At 36.9% G+C, this 27,360-nt stretch overlaps 1 protein-coding gene across 2 annotated transcripts; it reads left to right on the top strand.

Moving 5' to 3' along the window:
* The first annotated feature begins 3,807 nt into the window (after positions 1-3,807).
* On the top strand, positions 3,808-23,439 carry tafa5b (TAFA chemokine like family member 5b). 2 transcript variants are annotated; one of them, XM_053642324.1, is made up of 4 exons: positions 3,808-3,923; positions 12,698-12,847; positions 23,161-23,288; positions 23,376-23,439. In XM_053642324.1, exons 1-4 carry the CDS (start codon positions 3,833-3,835, stop codon positions 23,382-23,384), a joined length of 378 nt encoding a protein of 125 aa, XP_053498299.1. In that variant the 5' UTR covers positions 3,808-3,832; the 3' UTR covers positions 23,385-23,439. The 2 variants fall into 2 exon arrangements, with proteins under 2 accessions (XP_053498299.1, XP_053498298.1); XM_053642323.1 differs by having other exon boundaries at positions 23,161-23,427.
* The last annotated feature ends 3,921 nt before the right edge of the window (positions 23,440-27,360 follow it).

Raw genomic sequence — 27,360 nt, 5'->3', positions numbered from 1 at the left:
ACACTAATAATAATAACAACCCAAATGCACCTCTAATTTATAACATGCATGTGGATTTTGGATGTATAGTAAAAGTTTTTGTTCCCAATAGTTTTTAAATGGGAGACTCATTTCTATACATATTGAAATAAACTGTAAAATACAATACACTATGAGTGAATCTTTTTGAGCATAAAGTACAAAAGAATACAAATAAAAATGGACACAAATGGAAAAGAAGCTATGTTAGACTCGTGAGTACTTTCTAAATCATTTAGATTACTTGTTGTTTTACTTTTATTTGCACAGTACTAGATACACAGAGCAACTGCCAGGCTCTAACTTCATATAAGTATAAATAAAAAATATATAAAATTCCAATAAAATAGAATAAAATGTCCTAGAATAAAACTTTATTAAATGCTGATAAATAAAACTGGAGCTTGTGATCTGAGTTATTGGTTTGGCAAAATCGTAAGTTAATAGAGTAGCTTGTCAAAGACTCTTTAAATGGGAGATTGGGCAAATACAGGGTCCATTTTATGTTTGAGAACACCAAAGGAAAAATCCCTCAATTTATAACCAGAATTCACATTTTAATAACATAGGAGTAGACATTTTAATATGAATAACATGGTTGTGTATCCTAAATTGGCTTAACACTTGTAAAAGTTACAGAATGTACAGGATATCTGAAAACAAAATAAGCACAGAAAGAAGAAGACAAGACAAACATACATTTTTTTGGTCCATTCAACTACAGCCACAGGAATAAACTGTTTCAATTCAATTTGCATGATGGCACTGAGAGATAGAAAAGAAACTAGAAATAATGATAATTAATCTAAAATAATCTGAACTGCTTCTGAATAGAAGAAGAAAATTAAAATGTGTGCAGGAATAATAATTGGCTTGTGTATGCCAAGTATTATATAACCAGCAGGATGTCTCCAGAGTACAGCATTCAACCTTATTAAACAAGGCCTTCATGGCCTGAATTTATTGTATTAGAAGATGGAAAACGCAAATTTCTGTATGGCCATAGACCTTCAGGAGCTGTGTTTGACACATCTACCCTACAGAGTGAAAGTGAGCCTGTACTTGTTATTCTGCATACATTTATATAGTTCAAGCTGCCTCACCCACATATAATATTTGTTTTTAATTCACACAGCAGTGTTTAAGATTAACATCATCCATGTGGATTAATGATTATTGTAAAATGATCATGAAGAGAGTCATTGTCAAAAAGGAAGTGTGGAGGGAGGAAGAAAGAAAGAGAACTATAAAGTGAGAGAGATTACAAAAGCTTTTTAACCGACACAGGGGAAACATTCCCTGACAATACTTTTTCAGCTGAAGGAGAGAAACTCCATTTTTATTTATACATCTGAAGATTGACTTTGTTAGATGTGGTTTCCTGACTAAGTCCGCCTTTCTTTCCTATTGAATTATTTTTGTAGACTCAAGAGTAGAGCTAAATCTTTTATGATAAAAACCTTTTAGAAGTTATCCATAAGATGTCATCCTTCTGAGACATATCTAGAAGAAAATAATAGACAAAAATGTCCATAAACACTGACAGTAAATAGTAAATACTGTTTAATCATTTCTGCCTTCAAATGAGAACAATACCTTTTCAGGGATAGAATCTTTGCAGCTTCAAGTCCAGCTTCATTCTTCACATATGCATCATAAGCACCACCATCACAAACATCTACTTTACACAGCACAAAACAGCACAGCTGCTTTGGTGATTCTCCATTTTTTAATATCTTGTATGGGGGCCTATATTCCTTTGCTAAATGCCTAACTAATCACGTTTAATGCAAATAGACTTGTGCTTTGGCTTAGAGATTGCTGTTTGTGTTTAAAATAATTTAAAGGAAGCTTTTAAATCTGATTATATAAATCCAGTGTGGATGTGTTCATATCCTGGCTGATGTTAATATATATATATTAACCCTTACAGCAGCAGCAGGGGGGGGGGGGGAGGGGGTTGGGGGGGGGGATGTGTGTCATTAGAACTGGCTAGCATGGCTTATGAAATACAGTGTGCTTAGGTGTGTAAGCACACTGTGTGCAATTCATGTTTCATTTAGAATGAAAATATTCTCGGTGACCTGTTCGCAATAAAATTTATAAAGTGCCACATTTTTATTGCTACTTTAAATTCTTTCTCCTCTCCATCTAATTTAGTCATACTGCCTATCTGAGTAAATGGAATACTGTCAAGTGAATATATTTCTCACTGAAAAAGTATTTAAGCTTAAATAGTAAGTCAGTATCCTATGAGCATTCATTCTTGTAGCTAGTGGTGCCTGCCCAGATGCTCACCTTCCTTCAACTGTGATTTTTCAGCATTCGGCTCCTTTCCACAGCCAGCAATCAGCAGCAATATGTTCTCAGTACAACATGAAACATGTGTTGAGTTCGACAAACTACGGCTCAATTAGTGCTTCAGTCACAAAACTGCAAAATAATTTAAGGTGTCAAGAGGAACAATCTCAGAAAGCATTACCTCATGTCAGTCCGGTGCATCGGAAGAGTGAAATAATAGTTGCAATAGCTCAAACTGACTGGGTCCTAACAAACACCTGTCCCTGTTCTTTCTTTCAATGGTGTCGGGATGTTTACCTTTATAGGGAACTCTCAATGTTTTTGATCAAATCTCACATCTCTATAGTAAGGCTAATTATGGGTCACCATTTTTAGTTCCACTCAGAATCTTCTGATAAGGTTGATAAGGTGTCAAGGTTAGATATAAAATCAATCAATCAATCAAACAAACAAACATACAAACAAACATTAATAATGGCTGACCTGCACTGTTTATTTGACATTCATTTGCTCAGAATCCATTGGCAAAAGCACATATGTGACCAAGCACCAAATGTTAAATGAACTGGAAGTTTGAGAGGTTAATGGTTGCTGTTTCAATTTAGGAGATCAGAGCAGTTTATTCAAACAAATGGAAATTGTAATTTGAAAATGGACAATTCTATAACCACCACATGCAGTAATGATCAGTCAAAATTCTTATTAAGAACCTGTCACATAGATCAGTACTTAGTCTAATAAAAGACAAATGACGACAAAACGCTGAATCTTAAGTTCACGGGATCGCCCTTGGAGTGACGTTTTAAACCTGTAGTGACGTAGCCTAAAGAGTAGTAGGCTATGAGTAAAAAACCTGCGGGGCATTCAAGCAGAGCTACTCCCTAAACCGTGAGAGCAACATGACGCACAGAGCAGTGTAAGATATCCAGGAGTATGCGCGTTTCAAGCATGCAGCAATAGCCTAGAGACGTCTGTCATACAGTATTGGATATATATGAGGTATGCCCTTGCATTAAAGAGGATGAGGACGACTTGTTTCTGCACCGAGCGCGTGAGAGAGTGAAGACGAGCACTGCGCTGGCGAGCAATTTGCCGAGTTGGTCAAGAGGTGCGCAAGCATCTAAAAGAGCGGTTCTAAAAAAAAGGTTTTCCTTTTTTTTAAAAAAAATATTTTTTAAAACGTGGACCGTAACGAGAATTGGAAGAGAAACAGATACCGATATCTAGGCTACTAAATCAGTTTAAGTTACTTGTCATTTTTTTCCCCCCAACATCGCAGTTTGTCCGATGCCGCACCTGAACTTTTTTCTCTGAGCGTTTCTCTGCACATGAAGGCTGAGTCCTCTGCGAGGTCCTGTTGCGACGGTGGCATCAGATCGATTTTTCCTCCTATATGTAAGGGATTAAAAAAAATACCTTTCACCGTTTCCTTCGTGCATTGCGACGATGCTGCACTGAGTCGGTATGGGATTTCGTCTGTAACACGTTTCCAGTGGCCAGATAGAGCACGGACATGCAGCTCGTGCGGGCGGCTTGCGCGCTCGCGGCCGCGGCTTCGGCCCTTCTCCTTATTCTCGTCTTTCACGCGCGCTCTCTGCGAGAAGGTAAATTACACTGGCACGCGCAAATGATTTATAAACTACATACTGTAGTCTAACTCTACTCTTAGACTACAATATATGCACGTGATCAGTGCTAAACATATAGGTCTATGGTTAACACATCATCTGTATTAAAGTATGATATTGCACATTTTCTCGTTCTTCAATTTACTGAAATTTTGAAGGATAGAATGCAAGTAGTTTCTGTTAATGTAATATTGCTCATGGGCCATTGCAGAACACTGCCCTTACTGTATCAGTCTTGGTAGAAGCAGGATGGAGATCATCAAGAAACAGCTGCGATGCTGTAGATGTTTCATTGTAATACTTAACAGTGTTTAGGTTAGTGAATATAATGCCAAACACTCTAATTAAAACTAAGTACACTGTTTTAAGACATCCTCAATAATGCAATAGTCATAACGTTTTCACCCGACTGTAGTGTGGAAATTACATTCGTACTAAATGGTAGATCTTATGGAATACATCTGTACTCTGCTGTACAAGTATTTCCCAGGGGAATATGCATTTTGAAAGATTATAGACTTCTGATGCTAGGGTACAGACATGAGAAATTGTTGATCAAAGTAAGATGCCCATGTTCTGCCATGTGCATGGCATGGAATATTGCCTGTTATTATATGCATTAATATTAGATGTTTATTATAGGTCTTCAGGAAGACCATCCAGTGACTCCTACCTTATTCAGCCCACCCAACCTAATAAACACTGACATGGCAAAAACAGCTGACCTTGAGTTGCCCCTTTCATTATAATAACTGGTGAATTAGTCAGAAAGCTGTACTGGTGATAATGTTGATCAGACCTTAGAATGACCACTGACACTGATTCTGTCTGCAAGGCATAAGTGAACATACAGGCTTGTGCTGGCTTGCTGCCATGGTAAAAACACCACCTGTAGGCTTGGTTACCACAGTAACAGGGCAGTTATTGAATATAATTGGGCAATGCAAAGCTTTGATTTTCAAAAAATCAGAAAACACAAACGGTGAGTTCCAACATAGTAATATTTAGCATCTGCCAAAGCACTTCTCATTTTGTTCACACTGAGTGATGCTGGGTGGTGGAACTGGCATGCTTGCTTGCCAAGCCTGGAGTGTAGCTCACATTGTTCAAAGCCCTTATTTATTTATAAAGTCATGTTGGTTTGTTAAATGTGTTAATTCACCCAATTAATTATTTCAGATAGAAATATTCAGATGCCATTAAATCTGTTAATTATTTTGGTCATTTCTACACCTAAAATTGCTGTCTGTTTACTGGAAATTATCTATGGACTTGTGAAGTAATAAATATCTGCTTGATCATGGACCAAATTAGCTACATTGTACGCTGTACATTTGTTGGTCTCACTTGTGGATTTGTGCATGTATTCCAACATTTGGGCAATAATACTTCCATACTACATGTATAGTCAAACCTTCGCTCCTAGTTTTCAAAAACAAGTACTAGTTCAAGAATTTTGAGAATAATTATTTAAACGAAGTAGGATATTAAATTATATATGAGACATTTGGATGCGTTCTGCCTTTATTGGTGTGGCCCATGATGGATCACTCCAACAACCACATTTTAATTCACCAAATAAAGATACATTTAAATGAAAATAATGTACCTTCTTAAATATGTTAAACATATTGCTAAGGCAGTGTTTTACAGGACCCTGCTTAAATCCTGGATATGTAGACATTCTGTAACATAGTAATAGAATAAAAATATTGACAAGGAAAACCAGTTTCAAGCTGAACTACAAGTGGTGCTCAATAATTAGGACTGCAGTATTTATTTAATTACATATGTTCTAATGTGAACCAGGAAATTCAAACAATTGGTACTACAAACTTGCAAACAGCAATTCATTTCAATTCAAATTTGTTTGTATATGATTTTTAATGGTGCATTGTCACAAAACAGCTTTGTAGAAATCTGGATTACAGATTACCTAAAAATAAATAAATAAATGAATAAACAGGATATCAGTGCAAATCAAGAAAAGATGAAATGCAAATGTTACATGAATACTCTGGCATGTAGTAAGGTAATAAATAAATACAGGATTACATCCACAAATACGCTGTCAATAAATACAAGTTTACAAATTTGAAACATTGACAGTATGGAACACAACAGCTGTAAATGAGCATTGCAAATTTGTTTCTAGTTAACAGTTGGTTAAAATGACACAGCTTATACACTCAGTAAAATAACTACAGACTTCTAAATAGCCAGTAGGAGCTGAAAGTGGAATTACTAAACAGCGGGCTCCTTGAGTTAATGTCTTTAAGAAGGAAATATTTTTATTACTGTCCAGAATTTATGCTTGTGGTGTCAGTTATGTGAACATTATCTGATATAAATTATATCATAGGATGTCCTGTGCAAGTTGGCATTAGACAATTCCTGGACCAAGTACATTGTCTCCGCTGTAGCCATGTAGAGAGACAACAACCAGCAGCTGAAAACCTCTAATATCCATAAATGTAGGAGCTGCTGGAGGACTCCAGAGGCTGCAGCTCCCAGGGGTAAAGGCATAAAATTTGAAAATTTTATATATACTGTGCAAAAGTCTTCACATTCAAATAAATGCTATAGAGCAAAGATGCCTTCAAAAATAATGAAATGAAATGTTTCTATATTTGAAAAATACTATGAAGAGAACTAAACAGTAATAAATTAATAAATTAAAGTCAATATTTGGTGTGACGACCCTTTGCTTTGAAACAAAAAATAATTGTAGTCTCAGGTAGAATTAGTGCAGTTTTAAAAGGAGATGAGGAGCTGGTAAGTTTTACTGAGCATCTTGAGGAACCAACCACAGTTCTTCTGGAGACGGTTGCACTTGCTTTTGTTTTTGCAGCAAAACTCAGCAGCCTTCATTATGTTTATTTTTGTCTGAAAAGTGGTCTCTTATGTAATATGCTGCTTTCTTTACTTACATACAACCATTTTTCTGTAACATTTAATTTTGCACTGGCAAACTAATGTTTGGAAATCTAAAATGTTTTTGTAAAACTAAAATGTTACACAGTTGATCATATCTAGTACTTTTAAATTAGCTCAAAAAGACACCTGACATATTATTGAGTAAGTTTTTAAAAATAAGAAATGTTTCAGCTGTCAAGTTTTTACCATGCAGTAAGACTGATTGCACAGAGCAGAAAACCTGGCAGAAACATAGAGGCTTGGCCCAACTGGTTTGGCACTAGTGCCAGTGACTGGCTAATGAACGTTGCATGCTCTAGAGAGCAGCTGGCATCTTCATTTCCATCACCAGCTAGTCTTACTCATCCCCAGAGAATAGAGAGAAGATGCAGGGAGGATGGGGGATTGAGAGCTACTGTTTTGCACTGCGTAGATTGTTTTCTCAATTTAAGGCTCTGGCAGATGAAATTAGAACATTTAGATGCTTATTTCCTTATATAAATAAAACCCCCAGGAGACATAGTTGACTAAATGGATAAGAATTTATTATCAACAATAAAAATTACTGATTTTTTTGGCTGATTAAATGGTTGTTGGTTGATTCAACAGGATTATGAACCTAGTGGTTCAGTAAATTGAATTGTATGTCAATGAAAATAAAAACACAGAATAATGTGAAATAATATATTTATACCAAGCTTTAACCCATTATGTAGTATGCTTATATGATTTATAATCACATTGGAATGCTGATAACATAGTGGTGCATTCTTCAGTGCCCATTCTTGATCCCCTGATGGTAGATTCACTTTTCACTCCATCACTTTTCTGACAGAGTGTAAAGGATGGGTTTTGAATTTCAGATCAGGAGAGGCAGCACACTCTCCTGCTCTGAGGTGCGTGGTTGGCAGCTCTTTCATCCCTAAAACGCTGGGCTGAGGTATGCAAGAGATTTAGGAAAAAGAACTCTGTGAGATCTCACACACAGCAGACATTTTACTGTCACAAAGGTCATTCACTCAGACAGAGATTACTTATCCATCTAGAACTAGGCTACTTACACTCTAAAAAACCCTGGGTTTAGCCCAATGGCTGGATAAATATAGGACAGAACACATTTTGGGCTAAACTAACCCATCAAGTTGGGTTGTTAATTTTAACCCAGAAAATGTGTTGTTTTTCAAACCAAAGGATGGTTTAATTTTTACAAAAACGCTTGTTAACTTTATTTTATAAATGGGTTAAAATTTTTACCCATTTGAAAATGTCAAATCTACCACATTATAAACAAATATATCTACATCGTATCTCCTTCATTTATGCACAAGAAGGTGTTCAGAAATGTATTGCTAGAGCTGCTAAAGTGGTGTGTATATATAGACTTTGAAGTAAATGACTCAAAGGAGACGTTTAAAACATCCAGAAAACTAAGTAACCAACTTACGATCCTGTGGGCATTGCAAACAAGTAAGCCAAAGTTATCGAAGATAGCGGTGCATTTCGTGTCATGTAAACTGGACTATTATCTAGCTTTTTCTAGTGTACAGTATTGCTTTTATGGATAAATATATTGATAAGAACCTTCACTCAATCATGTGTCAATTTTTAACACACCTGCATGTCTAGTTAAGGACAACACATTCAGTGTGTTACTGCATTTAACACATTCTCTGTGTTAAACATTTCCACACAAAGATGTGTTAAAAAATAACACAAAATAACACAGTTGTGTTGTTTATACTTTTTTCCTCACAATTATCCTACAATGCAATTTGTTTGTATGCTAAAATTCTACTAAAATGCTCCCAAAATAAACAAACAAGTGCATGAAATTCAGGTGACATTTATTAAAATCATTGAAATATTTGCAGATATAAGAAGTGGAGTTGATGCATCTTCTTACAAATCTCCCTGCCGTCTGGGAAGACAGGAGTTCCATTCCCTTCCATTTGAAAAGCTGTAAAAGAGCATAAAGAGTGTTGGTTAGTTGTTAGCTACAAAATATGGACAAATGCCTTTGGGCTTTAACTGAGAAATTGTGTTACAGAATCCCAAATTGTGTAACTTTGGAAAATTGACCTCCACTCACCTAATGAACAAAGTGGCGCTGTAGACTCACCAGGAAAATCTAGCTAACTTGCGAATATTTATTTTCCAGCCTTTAGCACCTCACCGCCAATTTTTTTGCACAACCTAATTAATTTAACCAACATTACAGAGATAGTGGCAAGCATTACAACTTAAACCCCATCCTCTCTTTTTGTCATGTTAACCTTGTGAAGAACTTTTGGCCTCAACATTACTGAGCTAGATAAGTTCCGTTAGTCACTGACTGTCTGCACCTGTTAACCAGCATTAACATTCACCGAATACATGAAGAAACACGGCCCTAACCCATCCTCCTAACGCTAATTACTACAGCTTGCCTTGTCCAAAACACTTGCTAAATTTATTTAACAGGTTTGAATGATGATGTCAGCAGCACAGTCTGCAACATGATTGGACAATAATTTATCACATGTTGTGTTGGTCACTCGTGTGAAATTGTTTTCTTTTTTCAACACATTTACTGGATAATTTAACGCAACGTGTTGAAATAGTAATAACACAAAATGTGTGTAGGATATTAACGCATCCTTTCTGAGTTTGTTTCTCCAAATAAATCTAACAGTCTGTCCATGTGAAAACCGCTACCTCCACCTGAGGCAAATTCAAACTGATTTGACTCAAGGAGCTGGACAGATGTGTCGGGGTGGGGGAGAGGTGCATTGAGTCAACTGTCAGTGAAAATGACCCACCCAGTGGTTGGGTTACAAAAAACTACCGAAAAACTACCCAAGAATGAGAAAATAACCCAATTAAATGACCCAAAAGGTTCAACCCAGCGTTTGGGTAGAAAATATAACCCAGCATTTTTTTAGAGTGTAGCATGCCTAAGTGTAATTCTATGAAAGTTTCTTGTGCTATTGTCAAACTGAGGCTAGTGACCTGACAGAGAAAAAGAAATGTTTCTTTCAAATCATTCTGATGCTTGTTTGTGTAAGTTATCTTACACTAGTGGGAAGAAGAGGTAGAGTAAACTGAGTAGTGGGCCCCAGGGAAAGAAAGCGAGGTGGCTGTTGTGTTTGTCCTACGACGCAGGCCAGGCTTGAGCCGAATGAATGCACAAAGTATTAAAGAAGGAGTGCTTGAAGTCTGAATTGATTCAACACAGGACCATGCTTCACTGGCAGCATGTTGATGAAGCTCCATGAATGGCTCCATGGACTCCAGCACCCTTTAGGCCTCTGTCATTAGGGCCTATTTTGGTCTGAGATTACCGAAGGATGCCAGCGATTTTCATTATGAGGCTGAATTTTTTACCATCTATGATGCTGTCAGAAATGGAGAGAAAATAGGTTGCTGTTTTACTAATGTAATGTTTGAACCCGTAGGGGATTTTCAGAAAAACCTTGAGACCTTGATGGCAGAGTGACATCAAGTCTTGTCTGTATCAAACCATATGTTGCATCCCACAGCAACATCAACATTATAGCTTCATCAGCGATAAAGCCTCATACACCAAATACAGGAACAAAATAATTATGTACAGAAACACAGGCAAATGTTGAAATGTAATTCCACCCATTCATAGAGATCAGATACTTGCGACAAATTGTTCTCCTGCTTCTTATGGGAACACTAAGAAAGTGATACATTTTTAGTTTTGCCAGTATTACTGGTTATCAAACCATGCAATACAGTGTTGGTTTCCTCAGCTAAAGTAGCACAGTCAGATTGTTTTCTGCTTTTGTCTTCAATTTCAGAATGCATGTTTTGGTGCCATAAAAGGTTTTTAAAGGGCCTTATAGTTTCTCTTCACATTTACATTTTCAAAACTAACCTGAAAATATTTAATCCAGATCTTATGTCTCCCCCTGTGTCTTAGGTTTAGAAAATGGGTAAAATGAAGGTGTAGGAAACGGATAAAATGTCAAAACTGTCTCCAAACCTTTGAGATGTTACCTGTTACCTGATTTTGCAAGTAACCTACTCTATGGTCAATCACTGTACCTGTGCCCAGTTGCAGTTTCTTATCCAAAGGGGGGTTTAATGAAGACTTTAGATCAGCTTTAATGTGCATACTACTACTACTACTACTACTACTACTACCACTACTATTATTACTACAACAACAACAACAACAACAACTAGTAATAATAATAATAATAATAAAATAAAATATTTTATATTAATTATTATACAGTATTAGTCTGACTATTAGTCTTACATCAGATTAGCAAATAGAGCCAAGAATAGATGTATTTGTGTACTGGTGGAATGCATAATTATCACTATCATTGAGACTTTAGCAGGGATTGTTAAGAAGACACAGTTATAGATAATAATATGTAAAGCTGAAGCTGCTGCTGGCTTGGGAATTTCTAGAGTGAAAACTTCCTGACAATCTGTTCAGTTGAAACATTTTTATCCACTGCAATAAAAAAGTCACTGAAACTGCACTGCATTTGATTTTTTTTATTGCTTGATATGTGTAATCTAGCAGATACTGGAGCACTGTAGTGTGATGCTAAAATGTCAAGGGCACTCAATGTTTTCGGGAGAACAGTACAATAACTTTGAGAACTTTTGTGAGGAAGAGCAGAAAAGTGTGGGTGGTGGGAGTGGAGAGGTGGTGAATGAAAAAGAGAGACTCAAATCACTGTTGAAAATCTTCCAGTAATCACTAAAGTGCTCAAGCAACTCAACGGGGTGAAATAGATTGGCATGAAAGTACGTTCAGATTTTATGATGAGCGGCTTGCAAAAAAGGGCAGTTTTTTATGGCATCTTTGACAAGCCCTGACATATTTCTTCTGCAACTTTTGCTTTAAATGTAGCTTGAAATACAGGGTGTAATAAGGAATGCTTTACAAAGCATTTGCACTCAGTGAGGCAGAGAAAGAGGGTGGGGAGAGGATGTAGAGAGATATTTGCCTGTGGGGCAGAGGGAGATCTTCAAATTTTTTTTATGTATTAAGAAGTTTATAAAAACTGATCACCCATACATACTTAGTTACCAATATATTTGTCCACTTCTCAAAAGTCTTATATCTTCAGAGCTGGTGTGAGTGTGTTCTTGGGATTTTGGTAGAACATGATAAGGAAAATTATATTGTGGGAATGAATTTGTAAGTTGAACAGATGTCAGCAAGGTTACAGCAGGACTCTTGCTGAGAATGAAACCACTGCTGAGTCAGAACAATATTAGTGTCTCAATGTACCATCTACCAAGCTAATGAAATATCTAGTGTGATTTGTTTGGAACAGGCTCATTCTTTTTTGTAATTTGTTTTCGCGCATTTATCTATCTGGCAAAATGTATTGGATTGGATTAAGCAGCAACATCTATTATTTTTTTAGACTCCTTATTCAATGGTTGCTTGTTTGTATTATTGGACTAGTTCATTGGAATATTGTAGAAAGGGTACATGTATAGTCTCTAGGACCATAAATTTAGCCCATAAAACAAACAGATTGTACTTTTAAAGTCTTAAATATTATAACCTATTACATTATGCCCTAAAAAAGCTGAAAGGGCTTGGATTTTAAAATGATTGACTGCAAAAAGCAAGCAGAACCTTAATAAACTTAGCAAACAGGACCATCCTTAACCATGTGTACCATTCTTAAACTAACCAGCCATTCCTAACAGGGCCATATATACACGTATAAATGTATGGATCTAAACACAATGCGACATCACAAGTTTTAACTGAACTTAATTCTGAATGTAATTCTGAAAAAAAGGATATAAAAAATAGAAATTTTACCATGCCTTTTGTCTCCTTGCAGGTCAGCTGGCAGCAGGCACATGTGAAATAGTCACACTAGACCGAGACAGCAGTCAGCCAAGGAGGACCATCGCACGGCAGACAGCCAGGTGTGCCTGCAGGAAAGGCCAGATTGCCGGCACAACCAGAGCCAGCCCGGCGTGTGTAGACGGTAAGAGCCAGGCGGCATTCATCCAAGCATTCGTGCCACTGTATCTGAGCCCAGTGGAGCATACCAGAGTAGTGTCTGATCCTAGAGATTATGCTGTCTGCTCACCAAAAGACTGTGCATAGCATTACTCATTGGATTATGACTATTGCTATGAATTTCATGAGGCCACCTGTGCAGGATTTCAGTCAAGGTGCTGGATGCTTGGGAAACCGGGATGTTGTGGGGCTGGGATTTAAATTGTGATCTGAAGGGCTTGTACTTGTATGTCTTTTAGACATCACATTTGGAGGAATTAAATGCAACATGATGTTTTTAAACTGCTTTTCATGTTTTAAGAACTCTCTTATTATTCTCACACAGATCAAATTTCATGGAGGTAATCTCATATTAACCACATATTGTTCATTCATCTGGCTTCTTCTGTGTCTTTCATCATGACAGGGTGAAGGTATTGATTTCTGTGCAGGAGGGAGGGGGGAGGGGGGAGGGAATGGATAGACACTATTGTCAAACAACCGCAGTAGCTTGCAGCCTGATTGCTAGCCTTTTGATCTCCTCACTAGTTTAAATGATAGCTCTTCAGAGTGACTGAAGAAAATACACTGTTTATCTGAGTGTCCTTTGACTCCCATCCTTGTGAAAAGTCAGTTAATCAGAAGGACTTTGAAGTCAAAAGAAGAGAAGATACCTCTGTTTGCCATTGTGCCAGGCCTTTCTGACAGGTTCAGTCAAGCGATTGCTGGCAGCATGTAAACATGCCTTGCTGTTCGAAAGTGAGCTATTTTTCAGTCACACATGAAGGGAGTATGATAGGAACGCCAAAGGCCCTCAGTATCCACCAAGGCATAGTTAAAGAAGATGATGATTAGACTGTTGGTCAACAAACACAAATACTGCCAAAGGCCAACTTATATTACCTTTGGTTCAGTAGTATACTGCGAAATGCATGAACATTAATAATACTCTTCACTTTTAGGCACCCAAGGTACTTTGAAATATGGTGTTGATTTTATTTAGCTCAGAGACATAGCCAGCATGAAAATAAACATTTTTTTTGCTCTTTTATTGAAGACACCAATAAAATATACAGCCACAGATAAACTAAAATAAAGAAGAGATTTAAAGAACATGATTAGTCATATACTGGTATGAGGTATAGTTCTAGCACAGTTCATAGGTAGTTAGAAGATACAGTGTTTATATTGTGTGAGTTAATTCAAGAATAACAAGAAAATGGTTTCTTATTACTGAATTTGCATTTGAATGACATTTCACTAGTTGAAGCTATGTTAACCAGTAGCAAATTCTAATTACTTATTTATCTAATATATTTATATAGGATTTAAAGTACATATTGAAATTTATACAGTGCTGTGAAAAAGTATTTACCCCATCCTGATTTCGTCTGTTTTTGTGTATATATCTCATACTAAATTGTTTCAGAAATTAAAACAAAATCTAAGATAAAACAAAGGCAACCTGAGTAAACACAAAATACAGTTTTTAAATGATGCTAAATTGGCTACATTTTATTGAAGTTGAAGTTATCCAATACCAATTGGACCGATGTGAAATTGTATTTGCCCCCGTAGTTACTAATTCCCCAAATCTATGGAACTGCATTCATAATGGGGTTCAGCTGGACTAGACACAACCAGGCCTGATTACTGCAAACCCTGTTCAATCAAATCAACTTTTTCAACAGTATGAAGTTGGTTAAAAGGTCTTACCCAGGGTTTAAACTGGAATTTGGCAGATAAGGGAACTCTTGACATAAAACGGGGGTGGCGGGTCGGACTCGGCAGCTTACCTGCTCTGACCTGCGGCACTGTTGCTGTTCTGGACTGTGGCACTGCCCTGACCCTTGCTTATCTTTGATTTTGAGCAGCTGTTCATTCTAAAAACAAATGCAAAGTTTATATTAGACATTAAACAGAATTACAGTAAAAAGAAAATGCAGTACAGGCCTATACTATATTTGATATATCTCTTGAACATATTTTTACGATGTTGCTTTTTAATAATTTATTTAATTGGTGTACACTGTTATTGTATAGTAACAATCACAACGAATATAACTGAATATAATCAGTCAGCAGCAAATTCCGCTTTGCTCCCCTTCTGTCCATCTCTGTAAGATACATTAAGTTGTAATGATCAATTAGTTTGTGTGTTAATAGTGTGGTATTGTTTGCAAGTTAAAGAGAGGATTATCATCTTTATTATTTAAATGCTCTGTTCAGCTGTCTAAATTAAATTCACTAGCTTATGTAGGCTACAGCAATGGACTTAATCACACAAGCTAATGTTACGCCATGCAAACCAACCAGCTAGCTAGTTCCATTTAAACATAATTTAATAAACAAACTTGAACATTATCAGGGTAAATACGGCACCCAGGCCTGTCGAAGGTGGGGTGTGAGGCCCTGCTAATTTACGTATTGAAGTATGACAGTATATGTTACGATTCAATATTTTAGGTATAATATAGCTTACATTTCAATTAGAAACATGTTGGGTCAAAAAAAGTCATAAAATAACTACAGTATTGCAGGCCAGGTGCGAGGCCCTGTGCGGTCGCACACTTGGCACAGCCCATGATGTGATGGCTCTGACGGCACCACACCGTAACTTGTACATAAGATTATCGGATTTATTATAAAAAGTTTGGTTAGGTGGACACAGTAAACATACCTTGCTATCGCGGTTAAAATGAACTTAGTAGATTTGTGAGTTTGTGCTTCCATAGCCTGCCTTGATGCGCGGGTTTCTGAGCTTCTTCCACTACTAACGACAGCGGGCAATAACTGGGACACCCTTTTAAAAAAAGCAGAAACACGACTGGCTCCTGAATTGACAGCGACAGCAAATATGGTTCAGACTACAAGTAAAACGAAAAGATGGGGGTCAAATCACATTTTATTTGTTATTATATTGGTTGTTTTTCCCCTCCTCTGACTTTGAAAGAAATTGAAATTGAACAAAATTCCAGAAATGATGAGGTGATATTTCAAGCTGATTGAAATACATCAGTCTGGGAAGGGTTACAAACATTTTCAAAGGCTCTGAGACTCCAAAGAACCACAATGAGAGCCATTATCTCCAAATGGAAAAAGTAGTGAACCTTCCCAGAAGTGGCCGACCTTCCAAATGTCCTCCAAGAGCGCAGCAACTACTCATCCAGCAAGTTACAAAAGAGCCAAGGACACCATCAAAGGAACTACAGGCCTCTATTGCATCAATAAAGGCCACTGTTCATGACTCCACTATCAGAAAGACATGGGGCAATAATGGCATCCCTGGAAGAGTGGCGAGGCGAAAACACAGAAAACCCACTGCTAACCCAGAAGAATGCTAATCCATTAAGTCTCCACAGCATCTCCATGAAGCTTGTCAGCAGATGGAAGCATGAAGTGCTCTAAAATCTCCTAATAGATGCTACTTTGACTCTCAACTTGAGAAAACACAGTGGTCCAACACCAGCAGATGACATGGCACCCCAAATCATCACTGACTGTGGAAACCTCACAGTGGACTTAAAGCCACTTGGATTCTGTGCCTCTCCACTCTTCCTCTAGAGTCTGGGACCTTGATTTCCAAATGAAATGCACAATTTACTTTCATCTTCCCCATGATTGTGGTTGTGTTTACTAAACCAGACTGAGAGATTAAAGGCTCAGGAAACCTTTGCAGGTGTTTTGAGTTAATTAGCTGATTAGAGCTCTTCTCAGGTCAACATTTCTGTATTATAAATTCTTTATTCTAATATTTTGAGATACTGGATTTTTGATTTCCATGAGCTGTAAGCTGTAATGATCAAGATTAAAACAAAAAAGGCTTGAAATATTTCACTTTCTGTGTAATGAAACTAGAATATATGAAAGTTCCACTTTTTGAATTAAATTACAGAAAATATATAACTTTTCCAAGATATTCTAATTTCTTAAGATGCACCTGTATATTTACATGTCTTTTGTAAAACCGATGAATGAATTTATATGATATTTCTTATACTTGCAAGAATAAAGTTTTTACTTTTTTCCCAGAGCACATTATTATTAAACCCATTCCTGTATATGGAGTAATTTTGAGATCATTTAATCATGAGCACAGAGTATCTTACATTTGGAATGAACTACTTCAGTATTTGCATTGTGACTGTTCTAAGTCAATCTCAATTTAGACAAAATGTGCAGAGGGAGTTTGTCCTCAGCCACACAAGAGTATCATGTTTACTCATCAATAACTTAAAAAAAAATCAGTTAGATGGCAACCTTCAAAATACTGAAAGCTGTGTCCATGACGGGGTGGCAGATGTTAAAATAACAGAGTGACTTAATTTGAAAACCAGTCTTACAGTTCCTTATGATGTCTCAGCTTCACAGTTGCTTGATCTCTTGGTCTCAGCTTTTACAGCTTTTTCAGCAGAAAGACTACTTTGTTGATCTAAACAAATTAGTTAAATTTACATTGAGAATGCCTGCTGTATAACAAACCCATCTCTGCCATGATAAAGTATTTGCAGGTGTTAAGGCCTGCTGCACATACAGTATTGGATTATTAATATGCCCCACTTCTCATAGTGTTTACTGAAAATAAACTGATCTGCAAATGATCTAATTAGACTTCACGGTATTGCAGGAAATGTCTTACATTTACAGATTCTTAAAAGTACTATATTTTGCCTCAATAACTCTAGCACTGCATTTCCAGTAACTGAAAATAATATAATTGGTTGGTTTGAGAACAACAGTCTGTTCTTTTCATCAGAGCTGAATTACAGAGAGAGAAATACACTTTATACCAAGTTTCACTAAACTCAAAAGGACATTAGTTTCTCATGCCCAGCTCATCAAAACATCAGAAACATATCTCCATATTAAGTACAGAATTTAACAAAGCTGTAGCTCTCCTGTTCAGTGTGGTTTGATTGGTACACTTGTAATATTTTTGTTGTTTGAGGCCACAACCTTGCAACAGTGTTGCAGGTTAATTAAAAAGGCAGCAAAATACAGGTCCTGTTAGACATCTCCTACAGAGGTTTGTGTTTTTCATTTTGCTGGAATTCAGCCACAGGTTATATTACTCTGGACAGAAGGGTTGGGTCACTTTCATGCTGAGATGTGTTAGTAATAAATTACATTCACATACATGGGCAACCATCTTGACCATTTTGCAGATATAACTGGAACAGGGCTACCCATGGCCAAGTGCTACTATGTAAAGGAAACATTTCTTTGGAAGCATTGCCTGTTGATAACAGGTTCTTATATAATAATATTATAAATAATATACAGCATAAATAATACACTATATGGCCAAAAGTATGTGTACACCTGACCATTACACCCATATGTTCCTCTTGAACATCCCATTCCAAAACCATGGAAATTAATATGGAGTTAGTCCCAAGTTAGAGCTATAACAGCCTCCAATCTTCTGGGAAGGCTTTCCACTATATTTTGGAACTGTGAGGACATGTGATCATTCAGCCACAAGAGCTTTATTGAAATTGCACACTCATGTCAGGTGAGAAGGTCTGGCATGCAGTCTGTGTTTTCAGTTCAGGTGTTCTTAGACCAGAAAGCTTCTTCAAGGTTTACAGTTGCATTGTATGCTGTCTCTTTTAGCTTCACATCCTATGCCATGATCTCCTGAGGAATTCTTCTCAAAGTGGGATTGAAGGTGCAAGGCTTCACTGAAATGAATGGCTCATTTCCCTTGTTTTCGCTCTTTCCATAGCCAGTAAAATTAATTTAGTAGCAGTCTAAAATTAGCCACTAGAGACTCATGCTGACACGCTTTCTGAATAAATGAAAGCATTATGCAACAGTACATATTATTTTGTATTTTAGAGTAGATGTGCTGTGATGATGGAGAACAGTGTATAAACTCTTTAAGTTAATTAAATACTTGATTAAAACAGGTTTGCCACATGGGGAGTAGCAAAGAAAAACAGACTCCTTTCTGTGTCTGTTTGTAGTTTTACTTGAACTGGATTGCTCAGTTGCTTATTGCTAAATATGAAAGTCCATATAGTCTTTTCCTCAGTGTCTTTTTCGAAACCTGTGATACCCATAATTAATGAATAAAACATACAATACTGACATCTACACTACTCAAAATTTTGGAATATGTACAAAAGTAGATATTGTATTTAAGATACATTCATTTAGGCAGGTATAGTATCTCCATGCTAGATTTTGGACTCACTCATTGTTTCATTGTCAGGTGTCTCCATATTGTTCTTGTGACCTCCATTTGATATTTCCATGTTCAAGGAGAGTGTGTTTTTGTGTTGCATTTAAATGAAAAAGAAGTATTGCATCTTGCTATAGTTTGGTTGCTATAAGAGGAGTGGCAGTTTCCACACAGTCCCTCAGAGAGCCTGCTGATGGCTCATTAGTGAAGCAGTCTGAGAGTAGTACTCAGTCCTTTGCACACTGAGAGGTAATAGGATGCTCTTTGGCACTTGTTTGCTTGTGTTTGTTGATTGTTGTCCCTCCATTAGACAGTATTGGAGCGGTGTCAGTATTTGCACACTTATTGCATACAATCAGGTTCTGAAATTATTCAGATACAATTATTGACATTATGTGTTGGATTGCACAAAAAATAATCATTCTTACTTCAGCACCCAACTAATGGACTGTAATAACAGGATACAAGTTCACAGAGCAGAAAAGATAAAAGCTTTTTGTGTTAGATGCTTGATGGATCTTGGAGTTTTCTGGTTGTATAAAATTGACGGGGTGTGATATTTTTTGATTTACCATTTAAGGTTACATTTTACATTACATTTACATTGTCCTAATTCCTCTCTAACATTTTTAGCTTAATGGTATTCATATATCCTGACCTATATGTACTAGCATTAGAATATATTTTGATGGAGATTACAAAGCATATAGCATAAAGTCAGATCAATTCCCTCTGAATAAAGGTGTCTGCAAAATAATGTTAATAAATGTTACAGTATAACATGTACAAGTGAATTATAAAGGCATGCTTTTTGCTTTATGCTATTTTCTTCATATGCTAAGTTGGTCTGTGATTAGAGACAGGTATAGACTACTAGACTAGTACTCTGAAATGTCCGATTAAACTCAAGTTTCTCTGAAGTAAAAAATGTACTAGACTTGCATTAAAATGTCTGCTCAACTATATTGTCATAACAGACTGTAAATTTAAATACAAATCAGTAGGATACTGGTCCTTAGGCCAAGAAACATTATTAATACAGTGCCATTAATTATTTGCCCCTTCCTGATTTCTACAATTTTCCCCCATATTTTTTCCCCATATTTTCACACTTGATTCACAATTGTTTCAAAGACAACCTGAGTAAAAACAAAATACAGTTTTTAAATGATTCATTTTATTTATTGAATGAAAAAATTTAATCCAACACCAACTGGCCCTGTGTGAAAAAGTAAACAGTTGACAATATTTAATTAATAGCGGGTTTCCATTAGACTAGACACATCCAGGCTTGATTACTGCCAGCCCTGTTGAATCTATACATATAAAATAAACCCTTTCCAGCAATGTGAAATAGTCTAAACGGTCTCAATAAGCAGCACACTATGCCATAATCAAAAAGAAATAATCAAATAATCAAAAGAAATTCGGGAAGAGATGAGAAAGAAAGTTACTGAAATTTATCAGTCTTGAAAAAGTGAGAAAGCCTAAGGCTTCTAAGGCTCTGGGACTTCAGTGAACCACAGCGAAAGCCATTCACTCCAAGTGAAGAAACATGTAACAGTGGTAAATCTCTCCAGAATTGGCTTGCCTACCAAAATTCCTTAAGGAGTGCATCAACGACTCATGCAGGAAGTCATAAAAAGTACCCAGTTGAACATCTAAGGAATGGTCAGCATTCATGATTCGACCATTAGAAAGCGAGTGGGCAAAAATGGTACCCATGGGAGAGTTGCAAGGAAAAATACACTGCTAACCAAGAGGAACATAAAGGCTTGTCTCACATTTGCCAAAAACACCTTGATGACCCCCAAGCCTTTTGGGATAATGCTCTGTGGACTGATGAGTCTGAAGCTTCTTGGAACACATGGATCCTATTGCATCTGGCATAAAACTAACACAGCATTCCACAATAAGAACACCATACCAACAGTCAAACATGGTGGTGGTAGTGTGATGGTGTGTGGATGCTTTACTGCTTCAGGGTTGGGTAACTTGCCATAATTACTGAAACCATGAATTATGCTCTCTACCAGAAAATCATGAAGGAGAATATCTTTCATCACTCTGTGATCTGAAGCTCAAGCACAAATGGGACATGCAGCAAGACAGTGATCCAAAACAAGAGCAAGTCTCCCTCTGAATGGCTCAAATGAAACAAAATTAAGGTTTTGGAGTGGCCTAGTCAAAGTCCTGACCTGAACCCCATTGAGATGCTCGGACAGGACCTTAAACAGGCAGTTCATGCTTGAAAGCTGACCAGTGTTGCAGAATGAATCCTCCACAGTGATGTGAAACACTGATCTCCAGTTATCAGAAGCTTTGCCACTGCTAAAGATGGCACAAATAGTTATTATATTTAGAGGGGGAGCGATTACCTTTTCACATGGGTGATAAGGTTATGAATGCCTAACCTTCTTCTTTGAAATGAAACAACCATTTAAAAACGGTGTTGGTGTTTCCTCGTGTTGTCCTTGTCTTATATTAGATTTTGTATGAGGACCTAAAACCATTTAGTGTGACAAATAAGGAAAAATAAAGGAAATCATAAGAGGGGATGGGGGTGGCAATTACTTACCACTTATCAATTATCATACCACTGTACATTAAAAACCATTGAAACTTACTGAAAACTGTGTAATGAAGAAGAAGAGGAAGAAGTAGAGGAAGTAGAGGAAGAAGAAAACACACACACCTCATGTTCTTCATCTTTCCCTCTCTAAGGGACAATATGTTATGGTATGCAAATGAACATACATGGGTGCCCCAGATATTATAAATAGACATTTGTGGTTGATTACATATAAAAACAATCTTACCTCAGGAAAAATTGCTTCTCTGTTGAACCAAAGTGTTCCATATCTTGAGAAGTATTTATCAGATGAAGTGTGGCCTAATGTTTTTCTTTGATAAGCTTATATCTCTGTTATACGAAATGCTCCAGTGTTCTCAGTTTTATGTTCAAGATTAGTGTGGAGTTTTATACAGCCCAACAGAAATTATTATTTTTGTAGTAAATTAAAAGATAAATCAACATAACATTGCTTGGAAAGGTTTTTGGAGACCACAAGCCACCAGAACAGCTTCAGTGTGCCATGGCATAGATTGTACATGTCTCTAAAAGTGAACTGGATGGATGAAAACCGTTCTTCCAAAATATATTCCCTAGAGCTTTCTAATACATCAGTCCAAAATCTACCGTAAATCTGGCAACTGTGAAGACCAAAACACATGTTTTACATTATTTTCATCATCATACTCATCAAACCATTCAGTGTGCCCTCAGGGTCTGTGGATTGGGACATTGTCATCCTGGAAGAGACAACTCAGATAAGGATAAAAACGTTTATAAAGGTAATCAGTCAGAATAACATTGTACTGACCAGCTGCTTCTTGATATTCCTCGGTCACGCTTAAAGGGTAAAGGAGATCAGGCATTTTCTGTTGCTGACCCAAAGTTGTGGAATGGTAATGGTAAATGGTAGATGGTATAGCTTTTAACCTTAGCAATTCCAAAGCACTTTACACTGGTTCTCATTCACCCATTCACACACACACTCACACACCAATAGCAGCAGAGCTGCCATGCAAGGCGCTAACTTGCCATCGGGAGCAACTTGGGGTTCAGTGTCTTGCCCAAGGACACTTCGGCATGAATCATGCAGGCCGGGAATCGAACCCTATGATTAGCGGACAACCCGCTCTACCACCTGAGCCACAGCCGAATGGAGTACCAATGTTTATTAGATCCTTGACCTCTGTGAACATGCTTAAAACCCGTCTTAAGACATATCTTTTTAATGAAGCCTTTGCTACATTATAATGATCATTAGGTGTGGAACAGATGTGTGCTATTTGTGGTGTTTTATGTATTTTTAAGTTTCTTGTATTTCTTTCTTTATATTTCGTAATTGTACAGCACTTTGGTACACTTTGGTGGTTTTTAAAGTGCTTTATAAATAAATTTGAATCGAATCTAATAAACCCTTTCCTCTGAGGGGACAAGTGGGCATAAACCATGCCAGTGTAACAGAGCTACCATTTTTTCTGTTAATTTGTCACCTGTCTGAATGAGTAATTCTTGGTGATGCATACTGTTTTTCTGTTTTCAGCTCATATTGTCAGGAGCAGACAGTGGTGTGAGATGATGCCTTGCTTGGATGATGAAGGCTGTGACTTGTTAGTAAACAGATCAGGTTGGAGATGTGCACAGCCTGGAGGCAAAGTGAAAACTACCACAGTAAGCTACTGGCCTTTTTTTTACTGCTAATATCTCTCTTATTATTAAAAATGATACATTGATCACAAAATTTTGGTCATTTCCTAGGTATCCTGACATGGAGTTGAGGCTTCTGAGAGAAGGAGCTGGATGCAGATGCTCCACTCCATCCTCTATGGCTATATCTATCATCAATATTTTCTAGTCTGTTTATCCACCCATCAATAAGGGGAATAAAGACCTGCTCCTGATATCTGTATAGATGATCAGATTGATCCCAGAACAGAATGGATAATGGATCATTCTCAGAAATGTATAGATGCATACTGCTGGACTGAACAAGATTGTGGATTTGTTTTGAGGTTGGCAGAACATTTTTTCTCTCCAGTGATATAAAATTTTTACAGACCAAAGAAAACCTGAATGGACACCAAGCTTCTATTGGGAAGGCTTTTGATGATGTGATTTACTAGTGACAAATATAAATGTACAATTAGACAAACAGAAAAACACACAAACATACACTGAACACACATATACCTGGTGGCACAGAGAGAAATAAGGACGTTTTTTAAAAAAAAAAGAAAAAAAAGAAAAGAAAAAAAAACAAGACTTCTTAGTGCATCTTTCGTGTATTCATCAGTTGGACCTTATGCTGCATAATGAACATAAATCAGGTATTTTTGGAACGCGCAACAGTCTTGCTGATGACATGTGAAAAGGAACTTTGGCGGAAGACTAATAAATATTTTTTCAAAGGCAGAGAATGTATTTAATATTTCTAATGTTGTAATTTTCTAGAGTTGTTTATTTAATATTAATAATGTGGTCATGTGTGCAACCATAAAAAAATGGATTCATAATCAGTTATGAATTGATCTCCTCAGAGGTCAACTTCCTCTAAAAGCATATTATTGACAACCTATTATTTCAGCACTGTATAAGCTAAAGATAAATCTTTGTCATGAAATTGTTTATGTTTCAGCCCAACGCATATGATAGCTATAATTACACTAAGGTAATTGCTTCATCTTCATATATTTAGTGTATGTTGTGCTTCTGTGTGTTTTGTGTCAGGTTCTGCTTTTGCCCTTGTCCTCCACTTTCTCAGAGTTCAGAGTCTGTGGAGATATGCTGCTGTCATCCAGGCTGCAAGCTTCATTTAACATCAGTAACAGTCTGCATACATTACAGAGCTCTTCTTATTACTGACACACTGCTGCTCTGGCCATGTTGAAGTGTTCCCTCACTGGAAGTGATCATATGTCAGTGGTGAGGGGTTGTATGCTTTATAGGCTTCACTGAATAAATTCCCAAGAACACTGAAGTTGGAGTATTGGAGAACGAGCACCTGTTTTTCAAATATCTTAAGTAACCTCTGTGAATTACTAATGTATCAGTGGGAATCATTTTATTATGCTCATCAAAAACAACTATATATATTCATGTACAATATTATCTGGGGGGCGCACGGTGGCTTAGTGGTTAGCACGTTCGCCTCACACCTCCAGATTCCCGCCGGGGCCATGTGTGTGCGGAGTTTGCATGTTCTCCCCGTGCTGCGGGGGTTTCCTCCGGGTATTCCGGTTTCCTCCCTCAGTCCAAAGACATGCATGGTAGGCTGACTGGAGTGGCTAAAGTGTCCGTAGTGTATGAATGGGTGTGTGAGTGTGTATGTGATTGTGCCCTGCGATGGACTGGCACCCTGTCCAGGGTGTACCCCGCCCTGTGCCCGATGCTTCCTGGGATAGGCTCCAGGTTCCCCGTGACCCTGAAGAAGGAGTAAGCAGTAGAAGATGGATGGATGGATGGATGAATATTATCTGGTCAACTAATCCCAATTTTGATGACATGTTACAATCATTAAGCTGTTATTAAACTATGAGTTACAATGCCTGCAGAGAAGCATGGTCTCTGACCAAATACAAAAGACCTCATACATTTATGATCCTAACCTGACATGACATATTGAACCCACACAAATTTCAATACACATGAGAGAAGCCTTACTTATTCATCTACAAAGAAGAATAAAAAAAAATACAGACTTGGCCAGTTCCTGTTAAATCCTCATTTACATTCTGTCAGCTTCTATTAAGGATGAAGATTGGAACAATGAGTAAGAATATGCATGGAGAAAAAATCCAGCTGAAGTCTATTATGGTAATCTTGTCACTTCTTACCAAGCTGGCAGATGATTTTGCCTCAATTTGAACTTCCTCCTGAGACATGCTGTACTAAATACAAAACCAATAATCACCTAGTCTGAAAACGTGCTTTAACTTTATTATATGATTACTTGCCACCAGTGTCAGGCATGGATTATAGGCACTTAATGCTGAGCTACAAATAGGAGTGTTGGCATGAGTAGAAAATGTTCTGTAAAGCTAAGGAAGTGAAGTGGCATGTATGTAGCTAGACGTACATCTTTTGTATATACCTATAGTCATACATCTTTTGCGAGCATAGATGCAGTCACACATAGAAATTTTCTCACATTTTTAGAGAAATTTTGATAGTTCTAGCATATTTGAGTTCATTCAGGCCAATTCAGTTAATTTCTTTAAAAATGTTTGTTTTTGAAATTTTTTTTTAACTTTTGAACTATTGAACTATTTCACATTTACTAGTAAATGTCCACTGTACTTATACTGGTACATGTCCTCCTTATACTAAATTCTATTGATAAGGAAATGCCATTTGCAATTCAAATGGAAACAATTAGAACAAGCGATGATGCATATTGTTAACGGGATCCAATTGCTCTGTTAGTGAACGTCATAATAAGTGGCCAGGTCTCAGCTGTGCTTTTGAATAAACTCGATTTTTCAGAATCGGAGGGAGAGACTAAAAGTGATGTATGTATTATTGTGAAAAATCTCAAACCGGACGCTTTTTATAGTGCAAATTTTGGTTATAAGGGAAACCAGAAGAGAACTCTGCAATTATATATAATTATGTAGCAATTATAAATTTGCATGATAAAACCATTGCTTACATAATTACCTGACCAACAACTTTGCACCTGGAATAAGCACAAGTAGAGGATGGCAGTCTGCCTCAGAGCAGACTACATTTTCAAAGATGTACAAACACTTTTACCTTATGGGTTGTATTAATTACCCTCTCAATAGAGCTGCTACCAAGCACCTCTAAAATTATGCTTCAAGCAGTTGTATTATTCAGCAATTCATTATCTGTCGGCAATGTTGTAATTCCCCTGGTAGATTGGACAAACATTCAGACCTGGTCCATTTGAATCACAGACATCACTATGCACTGGGGACACAGACGTTATGAAGAACCAGAACAAACTTCATACTCAGTGTAGAATTTATCTCATTAATATCTATTGTTTATTATTCAGTGATTACTCTTAAAGCATAGCCTGGACCTGCTGTCAGGTTGTGGGAGTTTAAGGAGTTTAGGAGAGCCTTAATTTTTCATAGATGGCAACAATGTGGGAACAATATCACTGAATGTATGTATCATTATATGGAAGTTAAAAAATTTATATGAAAATGTGAATAGACAAGTTTTTACTGTTTCGGTCTAAAGGGATTAAGTAATTTATGTAGCAAGTTAAAATAAGGACTAAAATATACTTGCATGCTTGTAAAAACTTGCAAGACAAGAAGAATAATAAACATGCTACACAAGTCCTGAATGATCATGGAATGGTTGGGAGCATTGAGAGGTTGTCTGTCAATGTGATTAATCACACTAAAATTCAATTTTTAAAATAAGAATATATTAGAAATCATTTATATTTTCATCGAATTATGGTTCACGAATTTCATTTCCACTTGCTGATAAGCCAAAGGTGCCGCAGATCCACTCCCTTGCACTCCTGTCCATTATAATCCCTGGAGGTGACTATGAAAACTTGCAGCACCAAGATAGCATTTATTGTTTTCACAATCACATTTATTCCTTCAAAAATTTTTTTACAAATCTTTCCAAAACACAGCTTAGCTCACAAACCATTAAAACCACAATATGAGCAACACTCTGAACACTTTTTATCTAAACACCACCATAATATGATAAAAATTAAGCTGATCAATGAACCTATTCATGACAGTGCAGGATA

This window comes from Ictalurus furcatus, chromosome 14 (assembly GCF_023375685.1).
Source record: "Ictalurus furcatus strain D&B chromosome 14, Billie_1.0, whole genome shotgun sequence".
Lineage (NCBI taxonomy): Eukaryota > Metazoa > Chordata > Actinopteri > Siluriformes > Ictaluridae > Ictalurus > Ictalurus furcatus.
Note: the sequence above shows the minus strand (reverse complement) of the source record. Positions and strands in the feature narration are given on the sequence as shown.